Here is a 24,618-nt window from a genome sequence, read left to right on the forward strand (position 1 = left end):
AAATGATACACTATACACTATGCACTTGTATGCTATGCATTATGTACTAAACCATGTAGTCTATGAATTTTATAAGCTTATTTTGTCATTCAACATCGGAGTCTGAGACAATGTGTAAATACAATTTCACATTATATTCTGTTTTGTAAATACATAAACATGAATCAGGTTTAAAAAGAAAGCCGTTCCTTAAACGGCAACAAAGTTCAGTATTCTGATTCAGTGCACAATGAGTGAGAGCACAAAGAACAGAAGTAAAGTGCAGTCAAGTTTATAATATTGTCCAGTCTGGAAAGTGCATTTTAGGAAGGTGATTGAGATGTTTATTTTAATTCGTATTTAAATCTTAACTTTATTATCTTCGGATTTCAGACGTAGTGTAGACTGACACATGACATTAAATCTCTTTATTTACCACAACCTTCTTTTGTGATGGATTACTGACCAAAAATCTCTTCAAAATTGACCAGCTGCTTGATCTGCTCGGTTTGCATGGAGTGTCGTCTTAACAGACTCTTATTCTTGTAATCTCTGGGATGACTCGGGGCACAGGGCACAAAATGCCTGGATCCAGAAACAACGGGTGTAGGTCCTGCCACAGGCTTGCTTCCACTGTTGAGGCCAACACTGGTATTAACCTTGATATCTGGAATGGGCGCATGAGGATTGAGAGGTGGTAGATAACCAGGCCGGGTCTGTGAGATATGGTCTAGGAGTAAGGCTCCGGATCCCCTCCGCTCCAGCATTGCTGGGCTCTTCCTCTGGACGAGACATTCCAGAGACTCTCTGGATCCTGAGAGAGTGGAGGAGCGGCTAGTGACAAGCTTGCGTTTCTCCTTCCCTCCAGTTCCTCCTCCTCCTGTCTTCCCGAGGTCTTCAGAAGGTTGGCTCCCAAATTGAGGCAGCTGAGAGTCAGAACTGTAATGGTCCATTCCAAAGTTGCGCCGGCAAGAAATGTTTCGCAGACTTGAAACTGCCAGATTGGGTAGAAAGCCTGGGTCTTGGTCCACTAGGGCAGCATCTGAGATGGATGCCTGTTTGAGGTTCTGATGTGAGGAAGAGTGTGGTAGCAACTCTCCATCATAGGACATTTTTCTACTGAGCCATTTCTGTTCTTTTGTTAGTTCTCTTTCAGCATCAGATGATGTCTCAAAGGCTCTAAGCATACCTGTAGAGTCTTTGACATCTAAGCTTTGCTGCCGAGCTACTGTCGTTTTCAGTGGAGGTCTGCAACCCTTGTACCCAAAGGAGAGCTCCTCTTCAGGAGTGATATCTAGAAGCTCCTCGGTCAAGGATGAGGACTTACATTGCTGTAGAAGCAGAGATGGAGGGATCTTCAGCCAGGGCTCTGAGTGAAGCCTTTGTAGATGCAACAGCTTCGCCACACTACCTGCTTGCAGAGGGCTTGAATCTTGAGTCGGTGATCCTGGCTTGGATGTGGGCAGTGTTGGAGTGGATCCCAAGGTCTCCGATTGGTTATTGGTGGGTGGTGTGATAAGAGGGGTACAGAGTTGAATTTCAGAAGGGCACATACATGACACAGGGGCACAGTGCAACCGGTCCTCAAGATTTGGAGGAGGTGGTACATTCAGATACTGCTTGGTCATTTGTCTTCCAGAGGGTAGTTTGTCTGTTGTTATGATGATGACTTGTTTGCCCTTGGCCTTGCAGGCATCCAGTAGTACACTTAGTGCATCCGTGTCTCCCGCATTAACTGCATAGACCAGAGCGGAGGAACCATTGTGGTCCTCTAAACTAGGGTCAGCTCCACTGGACAGCAGAAGCGACAGCACCTCATGTCCTGCCCGTTCTATACAGGCATGCATTAGGGCAGTCTTACCAGACTTGTCCTGGATGTTGGGGTCTGCACCGTTTTCAAGAAGATACCTGTTGAGGAGATTGATACATTAAAGTGAGCTCATAAAAGAATGGATCAATGGCATACCAGAGTGTTCATGATAAAGAAAAATAATTTAAAATTCACTTCTAATTGCTGTGTGTGTGTGCACTTGGATGGTTTAAATGCAGAGTACCAATTCTGAGTATGGGTCACCATACTTGGCAAATGTCGTGACTTTCAAGTAATTCAAAATACAACAGAGATGTTTTCTTTACCTCTTGAATATATATCAGTGTAAGCATCCAAAAACTGTATATTACACTATGGTGTAATATCTTGGGGTCTCTTATGGATTAATTTAATGAAAAATAAAGTTAAAGAGCTATATTGTAAAATGTTATTATTGTTTAAAATAACTGTTATTTATTTTCATATCTTTTAAAATGTAAATAATTCATGTGATGGCAAAGCTGAATTTGTGTTGTGGAAACCCTGGTAAATTTTTTTTTTTTTTTTCAGAATTCTTCGATAAGTAGAAAGTTTAAATGAACAGCATTTATTTAAAATCTTTTGTAGCATTTAAAATCTTTACTTTCACTTTTGAGCAACTAAATACATTATTCTTACCAGTAATGTATATTTAATGGCAATTTCTTTTCTAAATATTGTGTGTGTGTGTTTTTTTTGGGGGAGTCTATCATAAAATAGTCAAATATTCCGGTAGACTAAGAAAATTAATTACTGGACTTGACACACATTCATGTGTATCAGTTGTGAAGCAGTTTTCTTAAAATCTTTATTTTTTTAAGAAATAAAAATAGGTCTATGCCAAAAAGTGTTTTTTATACAATATTTTTAAAAAGAGAATTTTTTCTTAATGATTAAATACATATCACCTTTACTCATTTCAAAAATTAAAACATGCTCATCATAAAAGAGTTATTGCACTGATGTTTGAATTCCATTTTTAATGTACTTAATAAACTAATATCTCAGTTTCATGGCACAAATGACTAGTATAATTAAGGTATAAGAGACCCACCTGATGATCTTGTGTTTTGGCACACTCTGAGCATCGGCATGGTGACTTTTGCAGACCACCATCAGTGGAGTTTCTCCTCTCTCATTGCTCTCATTAATGTAAGCCCCTCCTTCCAGCAACAGACGCGTCAATCTCAGGCGACACAGATATACTGCTTTAAGCAAAGAGTTTCCGTCCGTTCGCACCTCTGTTGAGTCCTCCATGATTGTGTGGTGAGACTGTTGAGAGGCTAATGTGCGTCGGCTCAGTGGATCATAGGAGCTGATTTCTTCGTTGACTTCTGTCAGGCAAGAGAGGAGAGCACACTGCATCAGAATCACAGTTTTTCAAGGTTTCCATTTAAGTGTCTGCTTTTGTATCCGATTCGTTCACATCAAAGCAAACCTGATAACTCTTTGACATTGAAATGTGTATCTTCCTCTTTGCCTTAGAATAATGTGCTTGAGAGGTTTTCTGCTCTAGTGTCTCTTGCCATTCACCGGGTAGACGCCATGAAGATGTTTTTTATGATGACTATGTAGGTAGCATGTCTAGGTGGTACTTGACAAGGAGACATAAGAAAACTGAATTAGTTCTCTAATCCCCTTTACATAAGATGAATTACTGCCCTTTTATATTATTTTAATTTTGCAGTATATTTCTGTTCTTAACATGCGTTTAGGCAACATATGTAAAGCAATATTCTGGGTTTAAAGGGGTCATATGATGCTGCTAAAAAGAACATTATTTTGAACATTACATTATTTATAATTGTAATGAAATGTGTTTATGCAGTTTAAGGTTCAAAAACGCATTAGTTTCCACATACTGTACATTATTGTTTTTCCTCTATGCCCCGCCTTCTGAAACTATCGATTTTTACAAGGCTCATTGGTCTGAAAAGCAAGGTGTGCTGGGATTGGCCAGCTATCCAGTGTGTTGTGATTGGCCGAATACATCACGCGTGTGTCCAAAATGTTACGCCCCTCAACATATTGTGATGCTCTGTCTGACTGGAGCATAAAACCCATTATAAACATGATATAAACACGGAAGGCCAAACAAAGTAGTTTCGCTTTCTCAACGAAACAGCATCACGCACCGCGGCCTTGAGAAAGCAGAGGTGGCCGGCTTGAGAACAGTGTAGCCGGTGGATTCTACAAAGGAGCTCGCTCCAAAGAGAAAGGAAAAATAGAAAACGCATCATATGACACCTTTGATACAAGTTTTGCTCAATCAACAACACTTTTGGCATAAAGTTCAAATAAATTTCGACCTGTGTCTCCTTTTCTTTAAATAAAAAATCTGGATTATAGTTATGTTTAAATTTTCTGTTAGTATCTGTTTAAAGTTACATCGTTTATTTAATTGCCATGAAAACGTAACATTTAAAACCCTAAAATTTTCATAAAATATAAGGAACAACTTTGCAGCCCAAATAATACAGAAAATGTTTTAACAGAGGAATGAATGTAAGTGTTTTTAATTCAAAATAAAAAACAGCCCTATTTACTTCCATTGTAAGAGCATTGCTGTGACCTTGATTTTTGCTTTGTAAAAGACGCACATGGGAATTATGCTGTCTATTAAAAAATAGCGAATGTAGTATAAGTGTTGTCTTTAGTGTGCACAAGACATGCACGGTCTGTTCTTATAAGAGCAATAGCAGTGTTTTTCAGCAGGCTGGAATTCAATAGCTTGATGCAATCTGTATTTGCCTCATTGCATGGCATTGCTTTATACAGTCTATTGTGCATGTGGCCTTGTTCTCTCAGCTCAGAGAGCAGTTGCAGCACACTCTTTATTTAACAAAGAGTGAGACTGCCTCAGTCAGGTATATACATGTGAATTCACTGGAGCTGTGTAAGAAAATCAATATTTTTGTGTCCTCCAACAAAAATTAAAAGGATGACAACCTTGGCTGACGCTCTAACTGTAGCTTTTCTTAGAACTGGAGGCTGCACGTGACCATGCTAAATGAGAGAGTGCGTCAGCACTTTGGGTAAATGTAAAATCTTTGTGGATTATAATTCCTTTATTTACCTATTGAAATGTCTGCCTTTCCTAAACAACATCTTTCTTGACATGTTATGTTTTGTGTGTTAATAAACCACTCTGTCCTGATGGATTGTTTTTTCAAATCAAGTTGTACAGACAGGATAAAGTCCTAATTGGCCTGGTACAAACACACTGCCTGATGGCTGCAGGACATCTCGGTTTAAGCTGCTAATTCCTAGAGCTCCATGGGTTGGCATTTAAAACCACAGCTTTGTTTGCTATAGCCCTAGTCTTCAATCGCGCTTGGGAACAGAGAGAATTTTTAATGACAGGCCTCTCTCTCTGTCGCTGCCTTGTGCTAAAAAGCATGGGTGAATGAGGACCATAACAGACGAGGGTGGTGATTGTTGCAGCAGCACTGAAGTGGAGCACCAGACCACTTCACGCACCTGTATGCATCTGTGATTCATGCCAGAGCACGCAATACTTAATTCTCTTCACAAATGGTGGGCTGATTTTGTCCCTCTCAAAACACCTGCAGGGTAAATGAAAACCCACTCTCTGTGACATCAACTGATAACTGAATAAGAATAGTTTTTTGTCTGTCTTGATTAATGAGGGTAATGAAAGCTTCCTCACTGTGCTTTCGAGGTTTGCCAGGATCAGGAGAATAAATTATTAGCCTCCTCTGCTGATACGATACATTTCCATGTCCATACAACACATTTATATGTGAAACAGGGAAAGCAGCATACAAAAGTTCCTTAACTTTGCATGTCTTTTTCATTTCATTTGGAAAATAATTATTTACAAGTAAATATTTACATTATTTACAAGTTGATTATTTTGTCATTTAAACTCAATTTCTACTGTATATAAAAATAGCTGTTTAAAATATATTTTTATACACAATCATTTATGGATTATTCTTTCACATAAGAATTTTTTATGCTTAATCATTTTATATGAAATACATAAATGTTATTTTAATTACCCCAGATGAACCTTACTTAAGTTCCTTTTACATGTATGTATGTATATATGTATATATATATATATATATATATATATATATATATATATATATATATATATATATATATATATATACACACACACACACACACACACACACACACATCGTTTAAGCTTAGCTTTAAAAAGTCACATGCATTGTAAAATCCTCGGATGCTATTTTTGTGTTAACTACTTGTACATATTTTTTCAGATGAATAGAGTTAAGGTCAAAACCAACAAAAAAGCTCTATCAAGTCACATCATATAAAGTCTAGCAAGATTTGCATTAAAAAACCAAGACCAACAGCTTCGCACATCTAAAATAAAATAAAAAAAATCTGCAAGAAATCTTTAACATAAAAAGTTGTAAATTATACATCATAAAAATGTAAAGTGTATTTAATTTTTAAAAGTATCCATACTTCTAAAGGAGATGAGATTAGGTCCTTACCTTTTTTTAAACCAGTTGCAGCTTTAGTTTTCCAATAGCTTGTCCCTGTTTCATGTCATCTTGGTAATAAATAGTAATCCAGCAGTGAGACTAAAGCTGGAACTTGAAGTGGCAGATGAACGTGTGGAGATATGCACTCACTGAGGATAAAATGAAAGAGTGGCACGGAAAGAGGAGAGATACAGAGAGAACAAGTGCCTCTGCTTTCAGGTCTCGAAACAAGCTCGTAACGTAACACAGACCAAGTCCCTGTGCATTGGGGGACAGTCAAGCTTAATAGAGCAATGTGACACCAGTCCCTACACATTCAGCGTCAGTGTGTGATCACTCCATTATTCTCCTATTACGAAAGAGTGTTACTGAGCTCATATGCTGAGTTTGTGCACAGATTCTCATTTGTTTCTAACTATGATGTCAACATTGCTCACACGATCATGACTCCTATGGTGCAGTTACATCATTATGACACAACGGTCTCGCCTTTGAGGCAGCAGTTCAGCTCTTGAGGGACGTGGAGTGTGTGTAATGGATCCATGTGATTGATGCAGTCACTATATATATAAGCCTGCAATGATGGCACTGATAAAAAGGACAATAATAAGACTCCTAATGGAATAATAACAGGAAATGAATGGTATTTAATAGCAAAAACTGGGCATACCAAATAAAAAAAGATAAACAGAAAAATGTCAAGTTCACAGCTCTCCTTTACCCTTTTATTTGAAAGACAACTCATTTGCATAAAATAGTGAAGCGCAAACACTTCTCAAGCCTCTAGATACTATTTGTACTCTGAAAAGAAATCTAAGTGCTACTTAAGTTGTGTACATGGTGCACGTGTTGGGTAATTGGAATTCCAGTCAGGTTCACTTCACAAATAAATGAATTGTAAACATTCATAGTGCATTAAGACTGAACAAACCCGAAACCAATCAGATTAAAAAGGTTTTGTCTGATTGCGGCATTTAGCCTTTTAAAATAGGAGTCTGTGTTGATTAGACTGAAAAGTGCTTGTATTGTGACCCTTCTCTGAACTTTATGACAACCTTTGTCAATCAGCCAGCCTGAAGACGAAACAACATGCATATTCATGAGAGAAGTCAGATCTTAAATATGTCTTAACAGCATACACTTCAGTTGCTATTGGATATGGAGATGAGCACGATATCTTTAGCAGTTGGCGAGATGAAGAATGATTAAGTGGATAGCAGATGTGGAAAAGAACATTTATTATCAAAATTAGGTATACTGTTTTCTGAATATTTAAAATGATAGTCCAGGAATTAAATCTGAAACTAATAAAATATATATATATAGCAGTGCCAGTGGAAAAACAAAGATCCCCAGAGTAGACCTAGTGGTTAGGAGGACCCATGCAACAAGATGAGCTGTTGAGCTCATGTGAGACTGAATCCTGTCCATTTGTCCCCGTTTTACTCACACTCTGCCTTCTCGTGGTTTCCCGTCTACTTTCTATTTGTATATAAAGTTAAAGAAAACCACACACAACATTTTACCATAACATCATTGAATAAAATCATATATTTTTCTGTCTTAGAATCACAACATATTTTTGGGCATTTCAGTTTTATTCCTAAGAAGAGTTGACAGGAAATATGACAAACATAAATAAGAAAGAAAAAATTACAGAAGTCTGATTTAAAAACTGGACCATGTTTACGACTTTAACATCATGCTTAAAGGATCTTCTTAGTCTTTGGTGCTTTCGTACACTTCATACACATACTGAACACCATTCTCCTCCTGTAAGCCCGTGGGTACACCTGGGAAACTGACCAGAAGGAAACAAGGAAGAGAAACAGAAGGAACAAGACATTACTCACATGTTTCAATAATCAGGGCTGATTTCACAAGCCCGCATTACAGTTAAGAACATAAGAAAAGATAACCTGCAGTACAAGACATAATACAGACACACACACACACACACACACACACACAATTACATGTACAAGCTTGTACTTTCATCCACTTTAGACTGGTTCAGATTATTGTTAATTGTGCCAATTAATTTCTGAAACTGATCAAATGAATTTGAGAACACAAATAACAAAAGATTCATTTTGCTCTGTCAGATGAAGTGGCAGTGATGAATCGGTATCAACATTCGGTGTGCATTTAACTTCTCTTCAAATGCTTATCGTGTGCTTGAGAGATGTGACATTTGGTGCGGCCCCATTTTGATGTTAGATGCCATTTTTACATAACAAGAGAGCTTTTTCTCCTCATTGATGTAACACTCTTCACTATTCTCTCTGGTTACACAATACAGCAGTCTGTTTCAGTGCCAATATCCATTAATGTCACTTTATTCAAGGATTCAAAGAGACAAATATTTTTTTATACATGTCACTTTATGTATAAAAAACTTTAAAGAAAGAAATGCTTGAAAACAGTGAAGAGTTTTAGACTTGGCAAAATGGCCTTTTGAAGTTTAACACTTTACTGGAGTATTAATATCGCTTATACAAATCATGATATGAAACATTTTTTTGCAGGTCATATGCACATTTTGTTATTCTTAAAAACTTGACATGGACTTTTAATATACCATTTAAAGGTTTGGGGTCAGTACCTTTTATTTATTTATTTTTTTAGAAGTATCTTGTGCTCATCAAAGCTGAACTTATTTGAGATATATATATATATATATATATATATATATATATATATATAGTGAAATACTATTACAATGTAAAACAACAGAATTATATTTTAATACATTTTAAAATGTTATTTATTCCTGTGATGGCAAAGCTACATTTTTAGCATCCATCATAAAGTGCGCAGAATATATTAAAATTCATCACAAGCTTCGACAGGCACGTAAAATGATGGGGCAGTCGTGCAAACTCATTCCCTCACATTAAACTCATTCAACACATCCCCTAGCAAATTTGTCTATAGAACATCTGTATACACAGTATACTGTTTCTTTCTCTATTGTTTTTACTTTTATTTTTATTCTGTTATCTGTGTCTCGTCACTTGTCAGACTGTCTGTGTACTGGAAGCTTCTGTCACCAAGACAAATTCTTTGTGTGTGTATTGTGGAAACACACTAGCCAATAAAGATCTTTCTGATTCTAAAGTTACAGTCAGGAACCACTACTGCTAAAAACAGTAGCTTAATATTTTGTCGCAAATTTTGTAGCTGTGCAGCTGCCTTCATTATAAACCCCAATGCTAACCTCTCTCCAGGTACTATAGACCTTCATGAAAACATACAAGCAACTGAATGAGCACTCACTCGGGCAGGAGCTTGTACTTGTCCATATTAATGTCAGAGATAAATGTGTCACAGTCAAACTGTTTGAGAACCCGTGTCACAAAAAGACGCCTGGGACCAGAGCTCTCCATCACCTCCTGAAGAACACAACACACATTCACAAAGTGATTACATTGTACAAGATTTTAACAGAATGAGGAGGAAGGAATATGAAGGGAGTCCTGCCTTGAGGCAGTTTCCATAACAACAAAGATAATACAAAGATCTGGTCTACACTGCACTAGAACTAAAATACAACTGATATTGTATAGTGTATATCATGTATATAAACAGTCCATTGTACCCTCAAATTAGGAACCATCAAACCACATTACAAAAACAATACAATTAATTTCATAACTCCGTTGTATGATAGGTGAAGTCGGACTTAAACTTCACAACCTTGACAAAAAAAAAAAATATATATATATATATATATATATTAGGGGTGTAACGGTTCACAAAATTCACGGTTCGGTTCGATACGATACACTGATGTCACGGTTCGGTTCGGTTCGGTTCGATACGTTTTAGATACAGCAAAATGTAAAAACATCTCAACTTTTCAGAATGCCGCAAGCGCACCGCGGGTCATGTGACAAGAACCAACCAATCAGCTTCATCCTTTCCCGTAACAACGTTGAGAGCTCAGCCAAGATGAAGGGTCAGCTGATCATAGTTGTATATGGATTGCAATTTTGAAATAAATTTAGTAGCAGAGCTACTGCAAGCGATTTTTAGAGCTGCAAATCCATTTATCCTTCGCTGAAATTTCCGCGTCTCATGGAGAGAGCACGTCATTGTTGCTTAGCAAAGACAGACGCCTCATGAGCGCTTCTGCCCGAGCGCTTTGGAAAGGAAACCTCTCTCTTGCCATCACCATTATAGCTTAAAGGGAATCCAAAGTGCACCCAAACACCAGACCTGTTGGTTATTGGAGGATCTTCTCATTTCTAGTCTGTTAAACGCATTGGCTATTTTGCAACGAGCCTTCAGCGCGTACTGAGTGAGCGAGCGCCTGCTGAGTAGCCTAACATAAACATATAAGATGGTGTTTTTTTCTTCTTCGGGAGTGTCAGGGGCGTTGCCTGTTACGTTGTTTGGGTTATTGGGCTACCTTGTTGAACGCATATCATTATATTTCTCTCTCTCTCTTTTTTTTTTTTTTTTTTCAAATATAATTAAATACTCCAACGAACCGTTCGGTATACATAATGCGTACCGCGTACCGAACCGAAAGCGTCGTACCGAACGGTTCAATACGAATACGCGTATCGTTACACCCCTAATATATATATATATATATATATATATATATATATATATATATATATATCAACTTTATTGATTGTGTGATTTAGTAGCAAATTAAAGAAAGGTTTGTGACAAAAAGTGTCAAATTCTTACCAAATCTGATTTCTTGATGATTTTATATTTTATAATAATAATTTCAAGATATATAAAAAAAATAAGACAAAAAGTAGAAATGAATGACTAATAAGGCAACAAGTGCTCCTCTACGGCTGTCTACTGGTTATAATTGTGATTTGATGTATTTTAAAATTTTTACATAAGTTTTTGTTTACAAGTACATTTTGTTCATCCCATTAAAATGCTGTAAATAGTTGTGTGAAATGCTTGAAAGTCACAGTTAGTGTTACCGCTTCAGGTTGACGTACGCCATCGCTGTTTATAACAGAGATTTCTGTGCAGAATTTGAAATGATCCTCACTAAATCTCGCAGTAACCTTATCATTATGTGGCGAATTCAAACGCTTCCCAGTGGATCTCGCAGCACTGTCGCATCTTTGTCCTTCGGATGAGACGTTAAACCGAGGTCCTGACTCTCTGTGGTCATTAAAAATCCCAGGATGTCTTTCGAAAAGAGTAGAGGTGTGACCACGGCATCCTGGCTAAATTCGCCCATTGGCCTCTGACCATCATGGCCTCCTAACAATCCCCATATCTACTGATTGGCTTCATCACTCTGTCTCCTCTCCACCAGTAAGCTGGTGTGTGGTGGGCGTTCTGGCGCACTATGGCTGCCGTCGCATCATCCAGGTGGATGCTGCACACTGGTGGTGGATGAGGAGATACCCCCTGACTATGTAAGCGCTTTGAGTGCCTAGAAAAGCACTATATAAATGTAATGAATTATTATTATTATCTGTGCAGTATTATTATTATCGGGGAAGTCGTGGCCTAATGGTTAGAGAGTCGGACTCCCAATTGAAAGGTTGTGAGTTCGAGTCCCGGGACAGCAGGAATTGTGGGTGGGGGGAGTGCATGTACAGTTCTCTCTCCACCTTCAATACCATGACTTAGGTGCCCTTGAGCAAGGCATCGAACCCCCAACTGCTCCCTGGGTGCCGCAGCATAATGGCTGACCACTGCTCCGGGTGTGTGTTCACAGTGTGTGTGTGTTCACTGCTCTGTGTGTGTACATTTCGGATGGGTTAAATGCAGAGCACAAATTCTGAGTATGGGTCACCATACTTGGCTGAATGTCACTTTCACTTTCAGTGTCATGAAATCAACTTTGACTCTGCGCAGCTGAAACATAGCACTGTTTTAGTTTCTGTTTAGGCCTTCTGTAGCAAATTGATCATTTTTGTAAGAAAAATAACCATATTCAAAACATAATAATCACTTGAATGTAGCTTGCACCAACAGTTGTACACGGAAGCAGCTCCGGAAGCATGATGTATAAGGTCGTTATTGCACTTGCGCCAATGAGTCTCGCGGAAACCAACGTTTTTTAACCGGAGCAAAGGAAGCAAAGTTTCCTTACTTTAGCAAAAGAAAACATCTTGGCTTATATCGAAATCCTCTGACATTCCGCATAACAAATCCTTGTTTTGTACTTCTAATTAGTGACCGTTGTTTTGTTTTGATCTCTCTGCTGCATTTCTGCATTTGTCACTTCTGAGCGGCGCATGCGCAAAGCTGACCTCATACGTCATCCGCCCAGAACTGCTTCCGTTTACAACAGTGAGCGCAAGCTAGATCAAATTGATTATTACGTTTTCAATTTGGTTATTTTCCTTAAAAAACATGTCGATTCACTACAGGAGGACTTTGTTGAAGCAATGAAACACCTGCTGAGTGGCATTAAACAGTTTGAAAGATCAAAAACAAGTTTCAATATAACAATGACTGTATTCGTCTGAAAGAAGTAAGTCATATACACCTGGGATGACTTGAGGGTGAGTAATTTATGGCCTAATTTTCATTTTTGGATTAACTAATCCTTTAAGGTTATAAGCGATTGGATTCATATTCAGCAACATATGTTTATACATCTATTATATTTTTCGGAATTTCTCAACAGATGTATGTCATTTTACCAACCTTGTAGAGAGCGCTTCCCCCAATTATCCAAACCTGGTCCACTTGTTTTTCGAGCTCACTGCTGTCTAACAGATGGAGAGCTGAACTGAAGTCTGAAGCAAGGTGGTGAGCTCCCTCTGGGGCTGTCCTATGTAGCCAGCAATAGAAACAGGCACTTCCCTTATAAACAGCGTAGTGATTTATTACATGATGAAAACAAATGGTAAACATAAAAAAAGGTTTACTTGAGCTCTCTGCTGAGAACAATGTTGATCCTGTTTTTCAGGGGTCTGTTTGTTGCAGGTATAGAGAACCATGTCTTTCTGCCCATCAAAACCACATTCTTTTTACCTGTCAAATGACACACAGAATATATGGTTTGGTTAAGATTTTACTAATTTCTGAACAAACAAATAAAATATAACAAAAATAAGACAATGTAAGCATGTTACCCTCAAGTGAAGGGGTCGTGGTCATCTTCTGAAAGTGTTTGAATTCATTACTAAAATGAAAGGCAAGAATTAAAATGAACGCTTGGAATAAATTCTGAGGCTTGCTTTGTGTTAAATTGCAGGAATATGTCAGGGATTTTTCTGTAGTGTGGATGAATGTAGTTATTTACCAGTGGACTCCAGGATAAAGGTCAAGCTTTTAACTAACGGTAAAGATCTGTGCAATCATAAAATGTTCAGTCTCAGGTACATCTGAAGCGAATATTCTTCCTTATGAGTTAACATTCTTTCATAATATGTTTTGTAAGATGCTTTAACTTAATTCATTTATAAAAAGTCATTCAGTTTCTATAACTGCACACGTGTCACAACGTATAGCTAGTGAGAAATACAAAACTCTTTACACAGGGCACTAGACAACTGCAAACACCTCTTATATTATTGAATCCTTATAACATTTCCTTGAGATAGCAACAAATACGAGCTCACCTTAGTCTTATTGGATGCCATGGCAGATTTCCATTTTTCCCTATTCCCATGTCTGGACACACAGCTACAATACAGTTGAGTATTCGAGACATAACTATCCTGAATGTAGTAAACAAATCACACTCTAGCTAGTACGTACTGCCTCGTTTTCATCCCGCCAGCGAATTACGAACGTGTACGTCAAACACCTGGCTCATGAGTATGAATTACGCTATGTGACGCTCATGAACTCATTTGCTGTAGGAATAAGTTCGCGCCATTAAACTGACCAATGAGCGTATTCGATTATTGTGAAGGCTTCACGCTCTGCCCACCAAATGTGAAATAGCCAATGGCCATTAAGAATGTAGCACACAAACAATTAGGGTTTATGTGTGCACCCTTAGATCAAATTTCAAGGTACAAGTCAGTAGTGGTGGATGTAGAGAAACATATAAACACAACATAATTGTGTAGAGTGCGCGATGTTATTGATACACGTGCTGGAATCATTATTTGCTAAATAATATTTTAACAAAAAAGCAGATGGTTTTACACATAGACAGTAAAAGAAAGTTTTACATTTGTGTAAATTAAATAAAATTACTTGCTGTTATCCTGGGACTTTTACATTAAAACATAAGTAAGTATTCAAATACAAAAAAAGTGCATAACACCTTAAAAGAATACACGACAAATTGGGTAATAGTTCATCTTTTTAAAAATGTAAAAAAAAAAAAAAAAAAAATCAATAATAATAATAATTCTTCCTTACATTCACTTTCTAGTGTGTGTTCAAGCTGCCTGAACAACGGCAAATTTCACTGTGACAATGACTGACATACATAAAGAAAATGCATTTGTCATGACATGAAGCCTAAAGGCCTTATGGAGCCACACTGAATTGTTTGTAGAATTTGAACAATAAATATTAGTCCTTTCCCCGTTTATAGACTAAAAGTCAAACACCAGGTTAGGGTTTAAATCAGCGCTTCCGTATAGCACGAGCGCCACCTAGTGATTTAAAATAAATGTTACATTTTTCATATTAGCCCCTATTTCTGCCAAAGGAAAAAAGTATTATTATAAAAAAAAAAAAAATGTTTAATATACATAAAAAAGGCAGGACAAATTGTCTGTTGTACCTTTATATTCTCTAATCTAAAAGATTAAAACACGTTACAGTCAAAAAATATTAAATTATAAGATTAAATGGCTCTGAGGGAAAGAAATGTATGATACATTCTGAAGTAATACCACAGACTTCATATTACAAGTTACTTTAGAGTCTGTGTTGTTACCAGGAAAGACAGGGACACTACAAACAAATCACCTAAATCCAGACTTTTCTGAAATGGATGCTGCAATCGTAATGATTTTAAGATCAGGGGAAATTTTGGAAATATTAATATGCATTTATGAAAATGTTGATTAAAATATGTCAGATCTGTAAGTTATCAACATAACACCAGACACTGTGACACATGAAATTGTCAGAAATTTAGCTAATTTTAACTTGCCACCACAAATGAAGAATGACCCATTTGGATCATGTTTGGACACAGTATTTATTTTCTTGTCAATTATTTCTTCATGTTATTATTATTATTATTATTATTATTATTATGTTATGTTTTCTAAATATAGTCTCTCTCTCTAGATCCTAACTTTATTATTTAAAAATAGCAGGGATATTTGGGAAAATTATACTGTGTACAAAATAAGGGTTATTGATGCAAAAAAAATTCTTGAGCTTTCTTTAGTCTGAGAGCTTGTAATAAATGTAATGGAGGGACAGAAAGCCCTCGGACTAAATCCAAAATATCTTAAACTGTGTTCTGAAGATGAACGGAGGTCTTACAGGTTTGGAACGACATGAGGGCGACATGAGTCATTAATGACATAATTTTCATTTTTGGGTGAACTATCCCTTTAAGTTACATTTTAGTCATTTTTACACAAGATATTTTATTTAAGACGACAAAAGCCTTAAGCTCATCAGCAGCAGGGTGACAACAACAGCATGACAATCTTATCCTCTCTTTGACAAACTTCAGGATATACCCTGTTATCTAGATGAGCTTAATGCATCTCCATGCAGGATAATGAGTTTTCCGCAGGGCATTCAAGGTGAACATTCAAAACATTATTCTTTGAATAAGAAGAGGGCATCTTATGGAGTAGGTTCTGTGAGGTTGAATCCTGAGTTTGATGTTTAGAAGTAAACACTATAAGTCCACTTGTGACCACTTTTTTAACCCTCATGTCAAAGTGCAAACTATACATGACCAAACTGCTGTTTGGACAAGAGATAATGTTCAGGTGTCTCTGTTCACAATAAATGTTCAGCTGTAATTAGCTGTGTACTACATCCAAATGTAAAACAAACTTGTTTACAGTGGTAATGTGTTTAAAGACTAATGCATTTTTACATTCAATTTTATTTCTATGATTCAACAGAGAGTTGTCATAAATACTAAGCTAGGGGCCAAAATGTGTTTTTATGATATCATGACTTTCAGTCTGACAATGAATGAGAAAACATCAAACTATATTACTTTTAAGTCATAAAAGGTATATAAATACACAGCATATAGAGTCTAAGGGGTGCTCAGTGGGTTCAATAGTGCAGTATTCTTTGGCTGAATTTTCTGACCCCAAAAAGCAAAATGTAAATGCAGACATAGGTCACTCCTGATCTTAAACTCATTTCCCTGAGAACTAACCATCTGCTGACCTCGTTCAAACTTGACCACAGGTTATACCTACAGTACATTCAAATAGAACATAGTTCACAGTGACTATGAGAAAAAAAATCACTAACAATACTGTATATGTTATAACATGCTTCAAAATATGATTCATTTACACTACAGATCAAAAGTTTGGAGTTAGTAAGACATTTTAAAAGGCATTAATACTTTTATTCAGCAAATTTGATTTGATCAAAAGTGACCGTAAATACATTTTACATTGACATTCCATACAACTGCTGCTCTTTCAAACTTTTTATAAAATAATGTTTTTACAAAACACATCATAGTTTCCACAAAAATATTAAGCAGCAGAACTGTTTTTATTACTGATAACAAGAAATGTTTCCTGAGCACCAAATCAGCATATTACAAGGATTTCTAAAGGATCGTGTGACACCAAGGATGGGAGTAATTGCACCACAGGAATAAATTACATTTGTAAAATATATTATAAGAGAAAACAGTTATTTCAAATGTTAATGATACTTCACAACATTATTTTTTCTACTTTATTTTTTGATAAAATAAATGCAGCCTTGGTAAGCATAAACGTCTTTCTTCAAAAACATGGCCTCTTACCAACCAAAACTCCTACCAACCCCAGACTACTGAACACTATATATGGTAGCTAGTTAGTTATTTCTTCCATTTTCTTAAATCTTTATAAACCATTTCAAATATTATTTCACAGAAAAGAAAAAAAAGATGCAGTCACCTTGAAAACCTGAAGTTGATCAAACATCATAGCAAGTATAAACTGAAAACCTGTTTCCCTTTAAAGGATGATTTCTTTTTTGTGTGAATCCTAAATTGTTAAGGACTGTATGTAATATGTATGAATTATTTGAACTTAGTCAGGACAGAGGTTTGTGCATGAAGGCTGTGTGAATGAATTCAAGAGAAGCAGCTGTTCAAAAGATGATATTTTTTTTCCGGCCAAAACAGGTCGAATGCTTCATGCGGTATGTATTTCATAAATTTGTGTTGCCAGTGTGACATCACTAATAGAGAAGGTTTAAAAGTAGGCAAGTGTTCAGCAGCTGACCCGAGTTTACATGTTCACCCTCATCCTAGCATCAGTGCTCATTGCTAGCAGTAAGAAGTCTGCAAACCTGAACAGAAGTGCTCAGGAGAGTAGACTATAGCCTGCAACATAAGAATACAGATTTTGTTCTATTATATATGTAAATTATTTAAAGTTTTTATTCTGAATTTCTACTGCAGCCTTTGGGTGTGGAAAACCACTCATTGAGCCTGTCAGTTCTTGTGTGGTCAATGGAGAGAAGGCCAGGCATCACAGCTGGCCCTGAGAGGTATGTCAAGTATCACCATTTTGACTTTCTGTCATTTGTCTACCCTTTCTGCCTCAGTTTTACTTTACACATTTTTGTAATAACTTCCTCTCCCTCTCTTCATTACATTTATGCACTTATCAAACACTTATCATTCAAGGTTTATATTTCATGCGTTAATGCATTTCCTTGGAATCAAACCCATGATCAAATTCATGATCATAGTGTTTCTAGTGCAATGCTCTACTGTTTGAACAGTCTCTAAATTGAGCATGTATTTGTATGTTTAATTACCTTTTTATGTTTCCCATGATTAGATCTCTCTGCAGTATCAGAGCGGTAGCTCATGGTATCACATTTGTGGAGGATCTATCATTGCTGAAAACTGGGTGATGACTGCTCACTGCATCAGGTATAAATGTCCAGTATATTAGTTAAATATATTGCTCAACTAATATATTAATCTTTGGTTTATACAAAATTCAATTAAATAACATAAACTAATTTTCAATGGTGTTAAATGTTGTGAACTTGAGGACATCAATAAATTTCAACTGGATATTAATCTTTAACCATCATGCATTTTCTCTCCTGTAGTTCTGGGCGCAACTACAGGGTGCATGTTGGTAAACATGAGCTGTCAGTATTTGAGGACAGAAAAAAAGAAATATAATGAAGTTTGTATGGCACCCGATGGCAGTTTGTGGTATAACATTTTGAAACTTATTTAGACATAAGGCTTTAATTTTAAAACAACTTTAGAATAAAACCTGTAATGTGAAATATTTATTATATATATGTTGATTAGTACAGTGCATTTTCTTCACAGTAAATTTAAACTTCTATTACTTTTTGATACTTTCATATTTTGAAATAATTACAATTCTGCAATAATTTGCTGATTGTCTTCTGTAAAAATACCTTAAATCTGTATTCAAAATCTTTCCTGAAAAGATTATAACAATTATAACAATTTAAGTTTGGATAGTGCTCTTTCAAGTGTAAAAAAATGGGTGGTGACAGTTAAAGGGTTAATATACATGTAGCACTAATGAATTGGAAGTCTCACTCATTCACAGGAAATAACTTGGAAATTAAGTTGAATTATAAAATAAAGTGATTGTCTAATAACTCAAATCAAAGTTTTCATTTTTTCATATGTTGTACAGTCAGTCTGTCATTCTTACTTCTTGTCCAGGTCTTGATCACCCTGTCAGATTTATTTTGTGACAGACATAAACAAAGATATTGTAAACAACAGCTCTCACTTGTGATTCTGGTGCTCATTCAGAAACAACATTGTCCTGATCAAGTTGTCAGAGTCTGGGACATTGAATGATACTGTTCAGCTGGGCTGCATTCCTCCTGCTGGCTCCATCCTCATTCCTCCAAAACATACATATATAATACGAATTTAAAAAAAAACATCAACTTTGAACATCCTACAGGGTGAATCTGGCGGTTCCATGAACTATAAGAACTCCGACGGCGTATGGGAGGTGCATGGTATTGCCAGCTTCGTTTCTGGTTTGTGCCTGAGAAGCCTACTGTTTTTACCCGTGTGTCCGCTTTCACTGACTGGATCGACAAGGTATACCATGATGCTTTAACAGAAATAATGTATTCAAAACACTCTGTAGCATTTAATGCATAGAGCGATTGTATGCATGCAGTAAATACTAAAGATTAGATACTAATACAGATCTTTAGGTTTTGTCTCAGGTCATTCTGTTTAACAAATCCTATTTGACTATTTCCTAAAAGGCTATTAGAGAGACTTAAATGTGATAAATTATACATATGAATAATGAATTGCGTACAAAGAGTATGTCATTCATTCTTTTTTCTTCCTGCTTATTTAAGAGCATGATGAACAATTAAGATGATCTAAGAATGCAAGCCTTATTTTAATACCAGCAAACCAACCCACCAAGAAAAATAGTAAATAAATACATACTGTCTCAACAAGGGATCAACTTTTTCCATCATTTTTACCTTTCCCATTCTCCCACACTGATGCAATAAAAACTGCCAAATGTTTGCCAGAATATTAATTTAAACCTGAACTTTCAGTTAACTGAATGAAAGCATCTCCAGATTAAGCACCTGAGAGTTTGTTGCATGTATGTTGAACTTGATGAATGCAGCTGATACAGTGTTTTAAAGATTGCATTCCCTCAGAGAACGATTGATCATTTGGCCAAAGGAGGTGAGGCTATCTATGATCGCTTCCCACTCAAGTGTAGGAGGAAGGGATGATAATCATGACCTGCTGACATGCAGCAATATCATGTGAAAACAGCACATGCATGGATGATCAGGGATCTGTGGGTTTAAATAAAGAAGTGTGTTTATCATTGCCAAATTCTCAAACACAATTCAGAGATTATGTTAAATGACTGTCATCAGTACCAAAGATTTTGATGAAAAATTATCAGATTATATCTTTTGAGAGTGTGTTATACTCATGAAAGTGGTTCAAAAATCTTTTCATGAATGTTTCTCTATACTCGCTGGTTTTGAGCCACATGAGTCTTATGGGAAATTTGAAATTCTTTGTGACATGTGTTGTGAAAATAAATTTAAAGATAATAAACTCTTTTCCTCTACGCATATATCAAAGAGTCTGACATTCTGAGAGTGAAGTATATCTCTCTCTCTTTGCTGTTCTCCCTAATAATGGCTCCATGGGGACTTCTGATGACTCCTGACTTGTTAGTGGTAAACCACGAAGAAAACGTTTAATAGCTTCTCAAAATTGCATTCTTCAGCACAAATGTGTTTAATACTGTTTATATCTTTGAAGGAGCACACAAAGATATTTATAGATCTAGTTCATGTCATAATAAAATAAATATATGTGTTTATATAAGATCTTAATACACACACATGGCTGTAACCACAATACATTCCCCCCAAAAATCGAATTAGTTCTCCATCAGTATGGGTTTTTCAGTGTCTGATCCCTCAGCTTACATTTATATAGTCCTTCATTTAGCCCATGGTTCTATAAACTTTCAAGGCGGCCATTAAATGTCTTAAAATTATAGTTGTGTTTTTTAATTAATACTTTTTCAATAATTTTTTGCAGAATAATCTTCAACTTTATCACTATTTGCACTGTATTGCAATAACTTAAATGGTACAACTCATTTGATATAAAAATGTTTTGTTTGTATTTCGGCTGTTTTCTTTCTTTTAAAACAATCACTGTATAAATGCATTTTTTTTTTACTTTTTTTTTTTTTATTAACCATGCATAATTATTTAGACCAACAACCCTAGTAGCTACATATTGTAAGGAAATTTTAAGGTAATATAACCTGTGTATGGATACTTTGAATAGATTGGTTTAGCCTCTCCCAAAATGTGGTTACATCTTTGAATGTTCAATTGCACATTTGTAAAGCTTGTTTTCGTTCTCAGGAGTACAACACAATGACAACCACGCCCACAAGCTGTGACTGCAGGCAGGGATCCGAGTAACGCCACAACATCTGCATATTAGCTACACTCGAAAAGTAAATATTGCGTAAGTAGTTGTCACTGGTGAGATCTCCGAGTTGCTGACGCTTCAGATCAACCCGATTCATTGGATGCTTAACGCAGGCAGACACGGACTCGTCTGAATCAACGTCCCTTTTTTGCGAAAACTTTTTGACCCGATTGCACATTAGGACCTCAACTCATTTTGCCCCTGATAATGGGTCGCCACCAGAAGTGCTTGACAGTATGTGAACGATGCGGGTAAGTTCACTTTGCAAAAGCGGCATCGCCATAAAAGCAGAGTTGACGCTCGGGATGAAAAGAGAAACTGCAGTTTTTTGCGGCTCGCATCGTATTATTTTAAATGGAGCACCATCGTCACATCTTATTAAACAGGCAAGTTCATCATCTCGTAGTGTTTATTGCAGAAGTATGATGTAAAGACTTGGATAACTATTTCCTCAAACAGTTGATTGTTTCTTATCTGATGTATTTAGTATTCAGCAGCAGTCAGCTGTGAGGGACAGACAAGTGTTTCATTGTTCCCCTCATGTTTTTCTCAGTCAAACTACTAGTAATGTTACTTCATCTAGTTGTTTTTAAACCCCCTGTTTCTGAGAAGAAAAACAACTGGATACTATTTACCTTCATGTCCATATTCTATCACAATTTCAGTAGACCTAAAAGATGTATAATACAATTATATTATCATAAGCAGGTCGTGTCCGTTGTAGACATTATACCAGGGGTCTCCAACCTTATTTCATTCCGGAGCTGCTTTTTAAAAATGAAAGCAGTTACCAATGTTATACAATTATCTAAATCTAAATATCAATCCAAACTGTTATGCACAACATTGTTAAAATGTGCTGGAAATATTAAACAATCTGCCCCAAAAACAGTTCTACATAAGCTCATGTGCATTCTAAAAATCTCAACAGTGATAACAAGGAAGTCTATTTTCATCAACCGGTTAAGATCGACAACAAAAATCTAGTCAGATTTTTGCATTGGTCTGAACACAAATATGGCAGACTGAATTAATTTGTAAATCCAGTTTGACAGCAGGTGGCTTATGAACTGCAGAAAAGATCTGTTTCCACAGTAACCACTGTAAACAAAGTTGTGCTTCTAAACACTGCTCTATCACTCATTACACGGAGGAAAGATGGAAAGCAAGTGTCATCGAAACTTTTATGAAGACAGTTTCCTATAATGCATTCATACAAATATTAAAATCATACATTATTTCCCGCAGCACTCTGCCTTCAGTCAATTAAAGTGTTGATTTCCTACACTATGCTACAAAAAATGTTAACCCCTAAATCTACCCCACACCTGACCTTAACCTTAACCAGTGAAATTGACTGCATGGCGGGACTGTTGCTGAAAAGCGTGGTAAAGAAAACTGCAGTTCAGGAGAAACATAAGATTATGTGATATGAATATATATATATATATATATATATATATATATATATATATATATATATATATATATATATATATATATATATATATATATATATGTATACTCATATCACATAATCTTATAATCTTATTAACTATATATATTTATATATATATATATATATATATATATATATGTATATATGTATATATATACATACATATATAACTCACCAACCGAACCTCACGCGTTTTTGTTACACCCAGCATCACTACCCCCTCCTATCCTGCAAATTTTGAGCCCCAGGACACCCCCTTTGCTTAGAACAAAGTGATCGTAAAAAAAAAAGTAATATTATTCCCCTGCACTGCGCTGGGACGGCTCAATATCCAGTCTGAACAACACTGGCCACAGGCTTTGGCCTCTGCTCTTACAAATAATATTTATTTATATATCATATATTATTTTAGATGAACTACAAACAATGTTTAATTTATACGTTTTATTTTTGAAAGTCAATAACAATTGGCTGGAGCCAGAGCCAATGGTGAAAGTCTTTGCGCCAGGAGACTCCACCCCATTTTGGAGGTCCTCGAAAGGCAGTTAGTTTGGGCTTGTTTTGTGTAGCAATTGGGTGGGTTTTGATGTGAAATACTGGCAATTGGCAACCCTTTTTGTCAAGCAGGAAACGTTATTATTGCTAACATAGTAACTCATCGAAAAATACTTTGGCATCATCTGTGAGAAAATAATCACTTCATCTGATGTTTAAGTGAATAAAATAGCATTGAAAGCCTTGGAGTCCACAACTATTGACTTTGTTCTCTCTCACGGGACTCGTGTGTGTGTGTGTGTGTGTGTGTGTGTGTGTGTGTAGGTGATGTCAAAGAAGAAAGCAGGCATTTGGACCAATGTTAGTGTGAGGCAAGGGAGAGGGAGACTCAAAATGTTTCTAAATTTAATACACATTTTTGCCCTGTTTGTGTTGTTTTAAAACTTACACAATTCTTAAACATGTATAAGTATAAAACATTTTTATATACAGTGCACTGCATGGTTTTTAATCATATTTTTAGTGGGGACAGTCCCCCTCCCGGGTTATCGGCATATGATCATAAGGTGTCTCATACTGCATTGTTACAACTTAACAGCTATTTTGTTTCCTCGTGATTACAGTAATGCTATGAACACTTGGCAACAGTGTTGCATTTTCCCTCCAAATAACTGTACATCAGATGCTCAAACATATCTTGGCCATGTGAACATATGAATGTTGATTCATCTAAACCAGAAGCATGTATAAATACTGCCCACAATAAGGTCGCAAAATAAAATATGTTCCGAAGTATAATTCTTTCTTTGCAAAACAGTTCAAAGCAAACTGACAAAACAAACTCCTATTGTGGGTGGTTTTATTGTAGCTGTTAATGTTAACTTTTAACCTCTCTCATAACTGTCATCAAAAAAATAATCAATAGAACTTAGCATCTCTTCTCCTAACTGATTTTGCTTTTACTGCATTTGACTTTGTTTTTCTTTATTTATAGACCATATTTAAACAGTAAAATAAGAAACAATCGAGAAAATATTAAACAAATAAAATTATGGGCCAGTACTGTTTGTAAAAATATTCCATGGATCCATGGATGTAATGCACAGATGCCTAATGTTCATGTTGGACTGTGGCTCATCAAGTTTTCACGATTAGTTCATTATTGACGAGAAAGTCGTTGATTGCACTCAAAGCATATTGCTAGTAAAATGATGTTATACCCTTAGTACCCTCGATACTCCAAACCCTCATAGAC

General features: G+C 36.2%; 2 protein-coding genes and 1 pseudogene across 2 annotated transcripts; 1 reads left to right on the forward strand and 2 right to left on the reverse strand.

Annotated features, from left to right (window-relative positions):
* Nucleotides 1–292: 292 nt before the first annotated feature.
* On the reverse strand, nt 293–3,151 carry LOC127988005 (ankyrin repeat domain-containing protein 34B-like). Its single transcript, XM_052590498.1, has 2 exons — nt 2,883–3,151; nt 293–1,887 (listed from the first exon to the last, which is right to left on the reverse strand). The coding sequence occupies exons 1-2, from the start codon at nt 3,083–3,085 to the stop codon at nt 438–440; spliced, it is 1,653 nt and encodes a 550-aa protein (XP_052446458.1). The 5' UTR covers nt 3,086–3,151; the 3' UTR covers nt 293–437.
* Nucleotides 3,152–7,897: 4,746 nt separating this feature from the next.
* LOC128010474 (dihydrofolate reductase) lies at nt 7,898–14,090 on the reverse strand. The gene is made up of 6 exons (XM_052593020.1): nt 13,887–14,090; nt 13,398–13,447; nt 13,191–13,296; nt 12,967–13,093; nt 9,598–9,713; nt 7,898–8,119 (listed from the first exon to the last, which is right to left on the reverse strand). Exons 1-6 carry the CDS (start codon nt 13,976–13,978, stop codon nt 8,038–8,040), a joined length of 573 nt encoding a protein of 190 aa, XP_052448980.1. The 5' UTR covers nt 13,979–14,090; the 3' UTR covers nt 7,898–8,037.
* A 3,462-nt stretch (nt 14,091–17,552) lies between these two features.
* Nucleotides 17,553–19,794, forward strand: LOC127988010 (chymotrypsin-like elastase family member 2A; annotated as a pseudogene).
* Nucleotides 19,795–24,618: the final 4,824 nt, after the last annotated feature.

This window comes from Carassius gibelio, chromosome A5 (assembly GCF_023724105.1).
Source record: "Carassius gibelio isolate Cgi1373 ecotype wild population from Czech Republic chromosome A5, carGib1.2-hapl.c, whole genome shotgun sequence".
Classification (NCBI taxonomy): domain Eukaryota; kingdom Metazoa; phylum Chordata; class Actinopteri; order Cypriniformes; family Cyprinidae; genus Carassius; species Carassius gibelio.

Bases quoted from the DNA above. Each gene is read 5' to 3' on its own strand.
- LOC128010474 (XM_052593020.1), bottom strand. From the start codon at position 13,978: ATGTCTCGAATACTCAACTGTATTGTAGCTGTGTGTCCAGACATGGGA. The intron at 13,297-13,397 runs GTAACATGCTTA...GTCATTTGACAG, and splicing joins CACGACCCCTTCACTTGAGG to GTAAAAAGAATGTGGTTTTG. The intron at 9,714-12,966 runs GTTGGTAAAATG...TGTGTTCTTCAG, and splicing joins GGGGAAGCGCTCTCTACAAG to GAGGTGATGGAGAGCTCTGG.
- LOC127988005 (XM_052590498.1), bottom strand. From the start codon at position 3,085: ATGGAGGACTCAACAGAGGTGCGAACGGACGGAAACTCTTTGCTTAAA. The intron at 1,888-2,882 runs GTGGGTCTCTTA...TCTCCTCAACAG, and splicing joins CCAAAACACAAGATCATCAG to GTATCTTCTTGAAAACGGTG.